Here is a 14,922-nt window from a genome sequence, read left to right as displayed (position 1 = left end):
TCAACTGGTTCTGGTGGGTTTTCCGGGCAGTGTGGCCGTGGTCTGGTGGATCTTGTTCCTAACGTTTCGCCTGCATCTGTGGCTGGCATCTTCAGAGGTGCATCACAGAGGGAAGTCTGTTACACACTGTGTCGTTAGGAACAAGATCCACCAGACCACGGCCACACAGTCTGGAAAACCCACCAGAACCAAGGCAGCCCAGGTTGTCGTGGGGCATGCAGGGTCGCCCTGGGGTCTGAGCTGGAGGTGAACTTATGGGACCACCACACTCAAGGCCCTGCCATGGCCTGGCGTGACCTTTCTTCCTCTTCCCTCATCAAGGGGTTCCCACTTCACCTGTCACACCTGAGCGGCCACTGGTTAGGAAGCCACCTTGCCTGATTTGGGGTGGGGGGTGAGTGAATGCCGAGCCCCACAGGAACGTATTTTGCCTCACCTGCAAGATCTCCAAGTCGGTCTACAGCATAGGTGTAAAACTCGCAGCCCGCCAGATGTTATGGACTACAGTTCCAATCATCCCCTACCAGCACGATGCTGGCAGGGGATGATGAGAACTGTAGTCCATCACATCTGGAGGGCTGCGAGTTTGACACCTGTGGTCTGCAGGAATAAACGTGTCGCGCTGCTGGGCCCCCTTCGTGCTCTGCGGGTGGGTTTCGACGTGTTTCTGCCTTTGCGGTCAAATAAGCAATCTTTCCTTCCGGCGTTTCTCAGAGTCCGGCCAGCCCATCTGCGGGAACGGCTTGGTGGAGCAAGGAGAGCAGTGCGACTGCGGCTACAGCGACCAGTGCAAAGACGAGTGTTGCTTCGACGCGAACCAGCCGGAAGACAGGAAATGCAAGCTCAGGCCCGGCAAGCAGTGCAGGTACAGAGATCGGTCTGCCCGGGCTCGGGAGCCAGTGCTTCTAAAAGTTCGGTCTTGCGGGGGGAGGCGGGGTGCAGCACGCACACAAGTGGTTCACGTGTGAAGGACATTGGCCTTGATCCTCTTTGATCTGAGATTGCAAATGCCTTAACAGTCCAGGTGCTCGGGAGCAACAGCAGCAGAAGGCCATTGCTTTCACATCCTGCAGGTGAGCTCCCAAAGGTACCTGGTGGGCCACTGCGAGTAGCAGAGAGCTGGACTAGATGGACTCTGGTCTGATCCAGCTGGCTTGTTCTTATGTTCTTGTTTGGCCAGGCTGTTGCATGTGAGGGGGGGTACTTCTGATCTCAGATTGATCTCCTTTATCTGAGGTTACAAATGCCTCAGCAGACCAGGTGCTCGAGAGCAGCAGCAGCAGCAGAAGGCCCTTGCTTTCACATCCTGCATCCCAAAGGCACCTGGTGGGCCCCTGCGAGTAGCAGAGAGCTGGACTAGATGGACTCTGGTCTGATCCAGCAGGCTCGTTCTTATGTGATCAGAGGGCTTACAGAGTACAGGGTCGTGTTCAGGCGAGGTCTGGTAGCCAGAAGGTTGAACAACACAGGCAGGATGTGATTCCTCTACTTGCTTTGCCCCCCAGCTGGCCCTTGGGTGCAGAGCACTGGCCGGTGAAGGAGGGGGAGGGCGGGGGTCCGCAGGCTTGGGGCCAGGTCACACCGATTAAATAAGATCCTTGTTTGCTCGTGATATTTTTGAGCCATCTTCCTGCCCCCGAGCACTTGGTAGACATGTGCACCAGCAGGATAAGACAGTGTGGGGTGTCGCGGTCGGAGTACCAGACAGAGGACCTGGCAGCGCCCATCCTCACCCACCTTGTAGGACACCTTTGCGCCTGGCACGCGCACTCCCCCTAACCTACCTCGCAGGGTTGGTGAGAGGATAAAAGGGCAGAGGGATCCATTGTGCATGGTGGCCTTGGGTGAAAAATGTGATCGTCCAGTGGTGGCGAACCTATGGCGCGATCCTTTACCTGGAAGTAACATCAGTTGCTGGCAACGGGGCTTGCTTCTGAGTAAACCCTCCTAGGGTTGTGATTCACCTGTTGGAAGAGTTGCACGGTTGCTTCAAAGCAAAGCCACCGACTACCACCAAGCTTACTCCCGAGTAACACACGCCTTGGAGCCAACCATCAGTATTCAGGTTGAATGGCCGTGTTGGCACTTTGAGATAAATAAGTGGGTTTTGGGTTGCAGTTTGGGCTGCACTCGGTCTCGAAAAGGTTCACCATTACTGTGATCGTCCTTCATTCCTGTGATTGGGGGGGGGGGGAGCCTTTCTCGGTTGGTGTGCAGGAAGCCCAGCAGTGCCCCCCCTTCCCCTAGCAGGGCATGCTGATGAGTGAGGGGGGTGTTGGAGCGGGGGGGGTCTCCTCTGGAGAAGCAGCAGCAGCAGCAGCAGCAGCGGGGCCTTCCACCGGCTCCTCTTCTTCCTCCTCTCCAGCCCCAGCCAAGGCCCCTGCTGCACAGCCCAGTGTGACTTCCGGGGGCTAGGGGCCAAATGCCGCAACGAGTCGGAGTGCGCAGAGGAGGGCAAGTGCAACGGCAGCACGTCTTTCTGCCCGTCGTCCAAGGCGAAGCAGGACTTGAGCGACTGCAACCGCAACACGCAAGTCTGCATCAAGGGCGTGAGTCTCTCCCTCCTGGCTAAGCCCGCTGTTCTATTCGTGGGGGTCAGCGTCGCTTTCTCAGCTCTGCCGGCGGGGTTGGGTCTCGCCCCATCCCCACACTCAGGGGTTTGCAGAGGGGGGGGACGGGGGGGTGCGTGCTCTCAGGGCTTTAGGCAAGCATCCTGACCCCCTGCTTCATGCGATCTGGGCATGGAACGTCAAAGAGGCTACCAGGGAGGGACTCTCTGCTGATTGGAGGGAGGCAGCACAGGGGCGGGGGGCTATAGCCTTCCTTACACCCTGCTGCCTTTCCTTCTGCAGAAGCTGGCAGAGAGGCCTGCTTCATGTCAACTGTAGTGCTGACTCCCCCCCCCATATATCCAGCAAGATTTGAACCGTTTCCTCTACCCTGGAGCAGCAGTGGCGTAGTGGCTAAGAGCAGGTGCATTCTAATCTGGAGGAACCGGGTTTGATTCCCAGCTCTGCCGCTTGAGCTGAGGAGGCTGATCTGGGGAATTCAGATTAGCCTGTGCACTCCCACACACGCCAGCTGGGTGACCTTGGGCTAGTCACAGCTTCTTGGAGCTCTCTCAGCCCCACCCACCTCACAGGGTGTTTGTTGTGAGGGGGGAAGGGCAAGGAGGTTGTCAGCCCCTTTGAGTGTCCTGCAGGAGAGAAAGGGGGGATATAAATCCAAACTCCTCTTCCTTCCCTTCCCCCAAATCACTGTTTTTATTTTATTTATTTATTTGTTCCACTTTTATACCACCCTCCCCCGGAGGGCTCAGGGCTGTTTACAACATAAATATAAATACAAGTGGATAAACAAGATAAAATACTAAAATTTTGTACCAGTTAAATTGCAGCGCTCAAAATTCATAATCATTTAAAACAGATGGCGTTCAACCATTAACTCCTCTAACTCCTCTAAGAGGGGAACAGCGGATCTCAGTTGTTAATGGGCACCTATCAGCAGCCGGCCTCCCCAAAAGCCCGGCGGAACAGCTCAGTCTTACAGGCCCTGCGGAACTCGTTTAGGTCCCGCAGGGCTCGGACAGCTGGATGGAGAGCATTCCACCACCGTAAAAGCCCTGGCCCTAGTGGATTGGCCTCTGCCATGTTCATGTTCTTACAGCCAGATCTTCTGCAGCTTGTACCATTACAGGGTATTTTTTTTTGGAAGGGCAGGAGTGAGAATGCATTTGGGCTTTGCTAAAAGAGGCTCTGGCTGTAGGACGCTTATACACATGAAGACTGCTTTCCTGCATAGTGTCATGGTTAAGAGCTAGTGCACTCCAATCTGGAGAACCGGGTTTGATTCCCCGCTCCTCCACCTGAGTGGCGGAGGCTTATCTGGTGAAACAGGTTAGCTTGTGCACTCCAACACACACCAGCTGGGTGACCTTGGGCTAGTCACAGTTCTTTGGAACTCTCTCAGCCCCGCCCACTTCACAGGGTGTTTGTTGTAGGGACGGGAGAGGGCAAGGAGATTGTCAGCCCCTTTGAGTGTCTCCTGCAGGAGAGAAAGGGGGGATAGAAATCCAGACTCCTCTTCTTCTTCTGTAGGGTGCAGAAGGGGGTTTAAAAGGAGCCGCAGACTGGTTATTTGGGCCCGCCAGTCCTGCCTCTGAGGTGCTTGCTTGTGTTCGTTCCAAACGTCCAGTCCTGAGGGAGGCTGACCTCCCCAAAAGCGAGTGGGCCTCTTTGTTGTGGGAGAGGACCGAGTCGCTTTCAGGGGCAGGATGCTTGAAACGTTTTTTTTAATCTCCTCTCCGGTGAGGGATATGAAGCGTGTTTGGGTAAGAATTCTTTCTCCCCCCCCCCCCCCCCCGCCCAACAGCAATGTGCCGGCTCTATCTGCGAGAAGTTCAAGCTGGAGGAATGCACGTGCGCCAGCACCGATGCCAAGGACGACAAGGAGCTGTGCCACGTCTGTTGCATGGAGAAAAGTAAGCTGCCCTTCCAGGGGAACTGGGGGGGAGGGGAGGGGGGTGATGAAGGGTAAATGGGGGGCAGGGTCACCCTCAGACTCTTGCCAGAGTTAAACAAACAGGGTAGGGGGAAGTTGAGGGAGCAGGCGCTTCCTTGTGGGATCCGTGAAGCTGCCCTTGGCCTATCAAGGTTATGGTCTACTCATTGGTGTCAAACTCGCGGCCCTCCAGATGTTATGGACTACAGTTCCCATCATCCCCTGCCAGCATGGTTTTATGGACTACAATTCCCATCATCCCCTGCCAGCATGATGCTTATGGACTACAATTCCCATCATCCCCTGCCAGCATGGTGTTATGGACTACAATTCCCATCATCCCCCACCAGCATGGTGTTATGGACTACAATTCCCATCATCCACTGCCAGCATGATGCGTATGGACTACAATTCCTATCATCCCCTGCCAGCATGGTGTTATGGACTACAATTCCCATCATCCCCTGCCAGCATGATGCTGGCAGGGGATGCTGGGAACTGTAGTCCATAGCATCTGGAGGGCCGCGAGTTTGACACCTGTGGTTCTACTTGGACTGTCAGTGGTTCTCCAGCTGTGATACTTCACGTCACCTCCTGCATGATCCTTTTTGACTGGGTCGAAGCCGGGACCTTCTGTGCGCCAAACAGCCGCAGCCCCTCCTGAAGGTCTTTGTGGATTAAAGTGTCATGTTTGGCATTCCTGCAGTCAGTGTTCAGAAGGCTAGGCTGCTCTGCCCTTGAAGTGCTAGAAGATCAGGAATGTAAAATACAGTCTCTGCAGACGAAATATTTTCAGGTCGAAGACTTTAGATTTTGTGGTGTACTGGAAATCTTTTAGAGTTTGGGTTTTTCCTCCTTGGGGGGGGTCTCTTAACGTTTATTCAGAGGCAACCTGACAGGTGGTAGTGGAAAGGTGGGGGCGGGGGTAGATCTGTCACCTGGGGACGCAGCCCGGCAGCACGTTCTCTGTCACGGGGGCACAGGAGCAAGGAGGGACTTCTCAGCCACACGTCCACTCTCTTGCCTGCCTTCTGTTTATGTCCACGGAGCTTGTGCAGAAGACCTTCATTTCATTTCATTTCACATTTAATTTATATCCCGCCCTCCCCCGGAGGGCTCAGGGCGGCAAACAACAGTAGTGAGCAAACAACAGCAACAACAATAAATCATAATCAACAGCATAATAATAACAGCATAATAAATAGCAACAACAATAAATCAAAATCAACAGCATAATAATGCATCACAATGATATACTATAAACAATAACCAATTATATCAGCTAACCCCCAAATCACAGTTCCCACAACTACAAAAACTAAAATACAGTGAACTGGCATAGAGTCTGCTCCATCAACCCTCCCCAAACAGTCCCTGAGTGGTGGACTTCTGCTTGGCTGGCAGGCAGGCAGACCAACAGGGAGGATCTGTCCCAGGCAGGGCTGAACAGGCTGGCTCCTTCGTGGTAGAATTATGGGAGTGGGGTGGGGGCTGGCATTTGCCTCCAGTACCAAACAGTCCCAGCCCGCTCCCCTTCCTTGAAATCCTCCCATCTAACAAAGGTGACTCCTGAAGCACTAGCTTCTTCGCTGATCTGTCTCGGATGCTTTTTTGCTGGGTGTTTTGTGCTTCCTTGCTTTCTCTTTACGTGGCCTGACCTCCGCGTTCTGCCTCCTCCAGTGCGTCCGGACACGTGTGCCAGCACGGGGTCTCTCAAGTGGAAGGAGTTCTTCAACAGCAAAACCATCACCCTGCAGCCCGGCTCTCCCTGCAACGATTTCAAGGGTTACTAAGCTTTGAGCGTCTTCATGAGGTGTCAAGCTGGTGGGATCTCGACGGCCCTTTGGCCAGGTTGGAAAAGCTTACATTTTAACCCCGAAGCCTCTCACCTTCAAAAAACGATACCTTGTGCAGAGTGGATTGTGGTGAGTTTTGAAGGGTTGGGATTGTTGCCGTAAGTTACGCCAAAGCGAGCCTTTTGTCAGTTCGTTCCGAAATAATTGGCCAGACTTGCATTTTTTGTAGTTAATTAAAACTACCACTTCAGCTGCAATTAAAAAGAGAGAGAGAAGTTGACTTTTATACACGGGGCGGGGGGGTAAATTTTGAACATGGTTAGACCTTGGAGCGTCAGCTTCACTCGGGAGGGCAAACTCCCCGCAGGAAAACGGTTCCCTGTGATTTGGGGTTTTTCTTTTTTCCCCCTTCCACTGAATTCTCCCTCTGGTCATCAGCCTCTGTCCAGCTGAGTGGCCACGAAGATGCTGATGTCTCTCCTTCCTGGATAGGGTTTCCGGCCAGAGGCCCACTGTGGCCTGCCTGCTGGTCTTTGCTCGCCCTCCCCTTTCCTTCCCAGTTGTGCCTGCTGGGCCCTTGCTCCCGTGACGCCTCTCCTGTTTCTCACGAGGCCTTCCGGGGCACAGGTCTTGCAACCGTCTCTGGATCCCCCGTGCTGTCCAAGGCACCTGGGAAGAGGCCCTCTGGCTCCTGATCCTCCAGTCCAGCAGACACGGTTTCAAGCTTAAAGAGGCCCCGTTGAGCAGAGGCAAGAGGCTGCTGTTTCCTTGCCCTTGCAGGCCCGAAGCGTCCTGGGTTCAGAACTCAGTGGACTAGAAGTCCTGGATCCAGACTCTCTCTCTCAACCTGACTGTAAGGGGGTGCAGGGAGAATGAGGAAGGGTGGGTGGGAAATGCAGTAGCTCCAGGGGTGGTGTGGGGCGTGTTGGGGCCGGGTCCAGTCATATGCCAAGCCTCTTGTGACCCTTTGCTGTTCCAGGCACACTGGTGGGCAGTCCTGCTGATGGGCATCGCGCTGATCATGCTGATGGCCGGCTTCATTAAGATCTGCAGCGTCCACACACCGAGCAGCAACCCCAAGTTGCCCCCTCCAAAGCCTCTTCCAGGTGAGTGCCTCCCGCAGGGGTGGCGCACATTGTTGAAATGTGTCCTCCAGGGGTGTCTGAGCATGCGTGCGCAGGAAGCGGCCTTTCCTTTTCATAACCTCTGGTCAGTAGAAGGGGGAGAGGGCGGAAGGGAAAAGGTGAAGGCCCAAAAGCAAGGTTAACAGCAGGTGGATTCTAATCTGGAGAACCGGGTTTGATTCCCCACTCCTCCAGCTGAGTGGCAGAGGCTTATCTGGTGAACCAGGTGTGTTTCCGCACTCCTGCATTCCTGCTGGGTGACCTTGGGCCAGTCACAGTTCTTCGGAACTCTCTCAGCCCCACCTGCCTCACAGGGTGCCTGTTGTGGGGAGAGGAAGGGAAAGCTTGTCAGCCACCTTGAGTCTCCTTACAAGAGAGAAAGGTGGGGTACAAATCCAATAATAATAATAATAATAATAATTATTATTATTATTATCATCATCATCATCTTTTTCCTCCTCTTCCTCTTCTTCTTCTTCTTCCTCCTCCTCCTCCTCCTCCTCTTCTTCCTCTTCTTCCTCCTCCTCTTCTTCTTCTTCCTCTTCACTGTATGAGTGGCAAAACTTCCCCCTCCCGGCTGCTTTGGTAACACTGCGCCCTGTTCCCTTTCCTGCCCGGCAGGCACTTTGAAGCGCCGGAGACCACCCCCGACGGCTCAGCCTCCTCCTCGCCAGAGGCCCCGCGAAAGCTACCAGATGGGCCACATGAGACGCTGAGCGCTGCAGCCCGTTGCCTTGGTTCTTCCTAGTGCCTACAGTGGGAAAAAAATTTCACTCCAAAGAAAACCTGCGTTAAGTCACTGTCCCCGGTCTAACTTTCAACTCACAACGTGGCGGAAGCAAAGGGCAGGGAGTACACGGGGGGGCTACTTGGAACCCGTTCGGCACCCGCATTTCCCGGCTTTGAAAGAGCAGCCGCTGCCTGAATCTCCGTGGCGTTTCTCTCTCCTCGGCTCTTCGTGGTTGCCTTTTCTTCACTTGCGGGCAAACGTGGCTCTCGTGGAACCTCCACTCGCACCCAAATTAAAAGCATCTATTTTTCAACTGTCCAGGCTAGGAAGCTAGACCGCCCTCAACATTGGAGACGTAACTTTGCCAGTGTACATAAATTGTTATATGCAGACATTGTATTTCTAATGTACACCCGTACTTCTGTGTGCAATTGTAAAACAAGAGAAATTGCAATATGGATGTCTTCTTTGTATTATAAACCTTTTACGCTCTTAATGAAGAAATTATTGTTTAATTGACATACTCAGGATAACAGAGGTGGGTGGTGTATAAAAGTCCAGGATTCTGTATTGCTTTAGGGGCGAAAGGATTGTGAATCAAATGCAGTTCTTTTTTTTTAATGTATCTATAATAATACAGTCAAAATTACTGCAAATGTTTGTTCTGGCTGGTTGCTGCCCCTGAGATATCCCACTTAGGTATCGGGGGCAGCGGCACATGGGTAAGTTGTGCGGGAAACGGGACCTCTGGGTGGGGACCTATCCTGCTTCTGTCCTGGGGACAGCCCGAGCCGGATGGGGCCCGCCGTGGATTTTTATGAAAACTGTCTGGCTTCTGAGAGCTCTCTGCATATAAACATTTTCCGAAAGAAAAATCTCTGCCCATTGTTCTGTTAAACGATCAGGGGTCCCCCCCCACCCCACCCCCCCGGCAGGCTTCAGTAAGAAAGATAACTTCTGTTATATTTTTCTCATACAGTGGTAGCTGGTTTTCTTTCATATGCTCTGATAGTCTTCATATGTGGTAATTAGGTTTCCGGTTCTGACAGGCTTGGAAGAGATGAAAAGTTGCGTGGGGTTTCTTGTTTTTTTTTTAAATTTTAACCAGTATTTTGATAACCTCTCAGCATGATACTGTGGTTTTTTTTTTTAAAAAAGGTAACCACTAAAACTAATGCAGCTGCTTCTGGGTAATGCCAGGTTGGCATGACGTTAGGCTGGGGAAGGGGCTATAAAGGCCCCGAACGGCACGCCAGCCCCTGACCTCCTTCTAGGACCGGTGTAAATAATTGGCATTTTACAAGAGAGAGAAAAAAAAAATCGAAGGCGGCGTTGTGATAGGCTTACTGCTATGCAGGAAATGGAAGAGGGCATTATTCAAGCTTGTGATCCACTGCTTCTGTTTTTTCCAAAAGCACCAAGCTAATTAGGGGGGGGGGGGGGCAATGGCTATAATATTTCTGGCTTTGCTTAGGAATCAGATTTGATGAAGGGTTCGGGGAGGTTTGTTTGTGTGGGGTTGTTTTTTTTTCTCTCTTTGTCCTTTTGATTTTGTTTTCCAAGAGTATAAGGTTTACACACGCATTCTCATAATGTGACGCCAGCCAGCCAGCAAGGCCAAAAATATTAGAGAACACAATATGGGATCTCTTCCTTGTAAAACTTGTACAGTATGTGGTGACTTTTTTCAAAAACGGCTTTTTTGTACATGGTTTGGAGGCAAATTTTGTACATGAGAACCCACCCACCCCACCCCCCAGACGAATAGACTCTAAATAACCCTAAAAGATCTTAACAAGTTAGCAATCTCTGTGGTTGCTTTCAGACACGTTTTAAAACGCATTCGGGTTTGATTTTGTTTTCCAGACTGTGCAAAGACCGAAAGCGAGGTTTGCATTGCTAAGACCATGTGTTTTATTCTGCAGGAGTTCTTAGTAACTTCTCGAGTGTGGTAGAACTTGGAACATGTAAATTCTTTGCTTGTCATGTAATCCTGTGGCTCGGGCGATTGGCAGAGAGTTGGCTGCCCTGATTGATTTTGGGTCCTAGCTGAAATGTTTTTGTTTTTTTCTGCGAAAGACAAAAGTGCACTGAACTCTCCACTCTTAAAGTCGAAATGTGGTAAATTGAAAACAAAACATCTGGACAAAATGGTGATCTACTACTGCTGTCAGTTTAATGTCCACTGTGTTTTATACAGTATCTTTTTTTTTTCTGTTCACTTTGGAAATTTTTACTAAAAAGTTGCAAAAAAAATAAATAAAGTATTGTGCAAAGAAATGTAAGGTTTTTTTTGAAACTTGAAATGCATTAATAAATAGACTTGATGAAATCATTCTGACGGTTTCCGTTCGGTTCCCAAAAGCCAGCCGGCTGTTTTCCTCCTGCAGTTCCTGTTCGCCGATCTTGCCACTGTTTGTCCATCACTCCCAGGTTTGATTACTGCACCGTATCACACATAGGACTGCCCTTGAAGACTCTGTAGAGGCTTCAGTGGGCCCTGAACAGCAGCTAGATTGCCCAGGACTTGTTGGTATTTTCTGAAAGAGCTTTGCTGGCTCCCCTTCTGTTTCTGGGCACCTCTTTGCCATATTCCTGGGGGCAGGGCGCCTCAAGGGCTCTCTGGGAATCAGACAAGCTCCCATAGCTTTCTCCTGGAGGCCTCGCCCCTTCATTTAGGGAATTCCTTCCCCGCCCAGATTATTAGCTGTTAGCTAATTTTCTTGGTGCCAAGTATATCTCCACCCCCAGACATCTGATACTAGTTCTTTTTGATGGTTTGAACAGGATCTGTTTGGTTATCATATTTGCGTGACATCTTGTAGGCTATTTGGGGGGCGGGGGGTGGAAAGCAGGCAAGAATCCTTCCAGCAAAGGGACTAAATGCCATCTCCAGACGCTGTATGTAGAAATTTATTAGGGAGTATGATATTGACATCTAAAGGAGTAGTTTTAAACAAGGTGTGTTTCCCTGTACAATATTGAAGAAGAAAAGTTGGATTTATATCCCCCCTTTCTCTCCTGCAGGAAACTCAAAGGGGCTGACAATCTCCTTGCCCTTCCCCCCTCACCACAAACACCCTGTGAGGTGGGTGGGGCTGAGAGAGCTCCGAGAAGCTGTGACTAGCCCAAGGTCACCCAGCTGGCGTGTGTGGGAGTGCACAGGCTAATCTGAATTCCCCAGACAAGCCTCCACAGCTCAGGCGGCAGAGCTGGGAATCAAACCTGGTTCCTCCAGATTAGATACACGAGCTCTTAACCTCCTATGCCACTGCTGCTCGGGGGGGGGGGGTACAAGAGGGGGTACAATCTCCTTTTCCTTCCCCTGCCCCACAACAAACACCCTGTGAGGTGGGTGGAGGCTGAGAGAGCTCCGAAGTGACTAGCCCAAGGTTACCCACCAGCTGGCGTATGTTGGAGTGCACAAGCTAATCTCGTTCCCCAGATAAGCCTCCACAGCTCAAGTGGCAAAGCGGGGAATCAAACCCGGTTCTCCAGATTAGAGTGCACCTGCTCTGAACAACAAGGCCACCCTGGCTCTCGTTATTGGTGTGTTTAGTGGGGATCCCTGTGGCAATCATCCCCCAAAGTCCCGCCTCTCCTCCTGGGCTCTGAACCAATCCTGGTGATTCTAGTCTCAGGTGATTGCTGGCCAATCAGAGCCCATGGAAGGGGTGAACCCCTCTCAGTTTAAAGGGGGGTGGGGTGGAGAAGCCTCTCTCCAGACATTTACCTGGATGCATCTATTTACATCCCATTTTCCTCCCCTGGAGGAATTCAAAGTGGCTTTTAAGAAGATGGTCCTAAAAATAATCCCGCTGTGAAAAACCAGAAGGGCCAAATTTACCTGGGTGGTTTTTTTTTTTCAAAGGAGGGCTGTGAGGCGAAAGAGAACACCTCCACCTGGAAGGGAGCCTGCCCTGGGGCCAGCAGGTCCTGTCCAGCTCCCAGCCTGAGGTGAACTTCCTGAGGAAAAAGGGTCAGAATCTGTCCTCAGGGTTCCTTTACCATTTACAAATTTGAAACTGTTGGGTCAAGGTGCAGAGTTTCTTCACCTTTATAAGCAGAAACACACACACACACACCCTCTCTGACGAACACCTGGGATTTTGTTACCTGTTAAATAAAACATATGGTCTTGGCCTTCACCAGCGTCTTACCTGTCCAGTCAAATATACGGAAAAGGGAGAACTAAATTTGCCTCATAAGTACATCCAATTCTACAGCACCGTCTGGAGATAAGAGATGGGGCGGGGGGTTACCTGCGGCTCTCCAGATGTTCATGGACTACGATTCCCATCAGCCCCTGCCAGCATGGCCAATTGGTTGCAGGTTGCCGACCCCTATTGACACTTAGACATCGTCATAAGGCAATATGGGATGGGGTGTAAAATGCCCCCCAGGAGGCTGGTTTGCTATGGACATGGCCCACCCACCCTTGCGGAGGGAGGGGAAGGGGAGGCAGGGGTGGCATGCAAGGGGAGGGGAGGGGAGGGAGGGGTGGCATGCAAGGGAGGGGAGGGAGGGGGCCTGGCATCTGGACATAAGCCCTACCCACCCTAAGCCAATGGAGGGAGGGGAAGGGGAGGCAGGGGTGGCATGCAAGGGGAGGGGAGGGGAGGAGGGAGAGGGAGGAGGGTGGCATACCTGCAAGGGAGGGGGGGGGGGGGGGGGGGCCTGGCATCTGGACATGGCCCACCCACCCTAGTGAGGGAGGAGGGGGAAAGGGAGAGAGGGGTGGCATGCAAGGGGAGGGGAGGGGAGGGAGGGGTGGCATGCAAAGGGAGGGGGAGGGAGGGAGGGCCTGGCATCTGGACATAGCCCAGCCCACCACCTTGCAGGAGGGAGGGGAAGGGGAGGGAGGGGTGGCATGCAAGGGGAGGGGAGGGGAGGGAGGGGTGGCATGCAGGGGAGGGGAGGGAGGGGGCCTGGCATCTGGACATGGCCCACCCACCCTAGCGGAGGGAGGGGAAGAGGAGGGAGGGGTGGCATGCAAGGGAAGGGAAGGGGAGGCAGGGGTGGCATGCAAGGGAGTGCCATGTCGGCCAGTTTGTGGGGATCTTCAGTCTTTTCAGCTGAATTACTCTGGAGAAGAGGGGGACAGAATTAGCCCAAAGAAACGAAAAGACTATAAAACATCCTTTATTTTTTTAATATTGATGGTTGAGGCAGACGGGCTTCCTCCCTAATGGATCCCTGTGTTGGTTTTATTGCAAAGTGTGCATTTTAATTGTCTTGTTTTCAGCATCCAGGTTCACTGCCAACAACAGGAAGCAACAATACCACAAATGCAGCTCCAGAAGTGAAATTGCCCCCCACCCCCCACCCCCGGCATGGTGAGTAGTTTTTTTTTTTGCAAAGCTCTACGTGAGCTTTTTACTATTTTTTTGTCCAGGAAAATGGCCACTGAAATCCAAACTTCTGGCATCGAAAGGGAGAGAGCTTCAACAAGACACTTAAAAGGCATTGATTTCCAAGCACGCAGCTGCCTTGCTTTTCATCTTGTCCTTACAAAATTACCTCTCGGTATAGATTTCTGCACTGATTCAGGAGGGCGTTCCAAGTTGTTCTGGATGAGACGGCTATTTATATTATCCGTGGGCAGGAATGGTGGTGGTGTGGTGGGGGGGGAGGTATGGAGAACAAAGCCGGGGCAGTGAACGCCTCACAAATGTGTATTAAGGGGAGGGGGGCACTCCAGACCAGTGTTTGCCCGCCTATTCAAAAGATATACAGAATTGCTGACTCTGCAGGAATGTTGCCGGCGTTCGTTCAATTCCTCTTGGACGTTCTGCATTGGCTTGACCGCTGGATGTCATAATTGAGAGAGATGTTGACAAGGGGGGAGAGTGGTCACGGAGGGGCGTTCGGGCACTCGTCCCAGACTTGCTGACTGGCACAGCTGCGCACCCGGACGTTTTCTGAAGCAAAAGGGCCTGATCCCTGCAGAGGAGCAGTCGGCTCAGCTGTGCCTGGCACAAACGGAGATTAATTGACCCGTGTTGCAGTTAAGGCAACAACCCGGGACTGAGTTTGCTGTGTGGGACCCGGTGAGCCAAACCTGCCTTAACAGGCCTTCGTGGTCTTCGTGGCCTGTTCAGCGTGGTGTCGTGGTTAAGAGCAGGTGCACTCTAATCTGGAGAACCGGGTTTGATTCCCCGCTCTGCCACTTGAGCTGTGGAGGCTTATCTGGGGAACCAGATTAGCCTGTGCACTCCAATGCATGCCAGCTGGGTGACCTTGGGCTAGTCACGGTTCTTCGGAGCTCTCTCAGCCTCCACCCACCTCACAGGGTGTTTGTTGTTCCCGGGGGGGGGGGGGGCAAGGGCAAGGGAAGGAGCTTGTAAGCCCCTTTGAGCCCCTATACAGGAGAGAAAGAGGGATATAAATCCAAAATCATCTTATTATTATTATTATTATTGATTCTTTCCCCCTATCCCAGTCTCCCATTTCTGTTTTTCTTTTACCTTACCAGTCTGCCTCTGGTAGCAGCAGTGGCGTAGGAGGTTAAGAGCTCGTGTGTCTAATCTGGAGGAACCGGGTTTGATTCCCAGCTCTGCCGCCTGAGCTGTGGAGGCTTATCTGGGGAATTCAGATTAGCCTGGGCACTCCCACACACGCCAGCTGGGTGACCTGGGGCTAGTCACAGCTTCTCGGAGCTCTCTCAGCCCCACCTACCTCACAGGGTGTTTGTTGTGAGGGGGGAAGGGCAAGGAGATTGTCAGCCCCTTTGAGTCTCCTGCAGGAGAGAAAGGGGGGATATAAATCCAAA

General features: G+C 52.2%; 1 protein-coding gene across 1 annotated transcript in view; it reads left to right on the top strand.

Annotated features, from left to right (window-relative positions):
* The window catches only part of ADAM10 (ADAM metallopeptidase domain 10), a 47,051-nt gene extending 36,566 nt beyond the window's left edge, over nt 1-10,485 (top strand). The window contains exons 11-16 of the mRNA XM_048481703.1: nt 715-865; nt 2,366-2,549; nt 4,372-4,480; nt 6,181-6,425; nt 7,276-7,402; nt 8,042-10,485. Of these exons, the coding sequence (XP_048337660.1) occupies nt 715-865; nt 2,366-2,549; nt 4,372-4,480; nt 6,181-6,293 (557 nt within the window). The 3' untranslated portion in view covers nt 6,294-6,425; nt 7,276-7,402; nt 8,042-10,485. The remainder of the gene's footprint in view (nt 1-714; nt 866-2,365; nt 2,550-4,371; nt 4,481-6,180; nt 6,426-7,275; nt 7,403-8,041) is intronic.
* The last annotated feature ends 4,437 nt before the right edge of the window (nt 10,486-14,922 follow it).

This window comes from Sphaerodactylus townsendi, linkage group LG17 (assembly GCF_021028975.2).
Source record: "Sphaerodactylus townsendi isolate TG3544 linkage group LG17, MPM_Stown_v2.3, whole genome shotgun sequence".
NCBI classification, from domain to species: Eukaryota; Metazoa; Chordata; class Lepidosauria; order Squamata; family Sphaerodactylidae; genus Sphaerodactylus; species Sphaerodactylus townsendi.
Note: the sequence above shows the minus strand (reverse complement) of the source record. Positions and strands in the feature narration are given on the sequence as shown.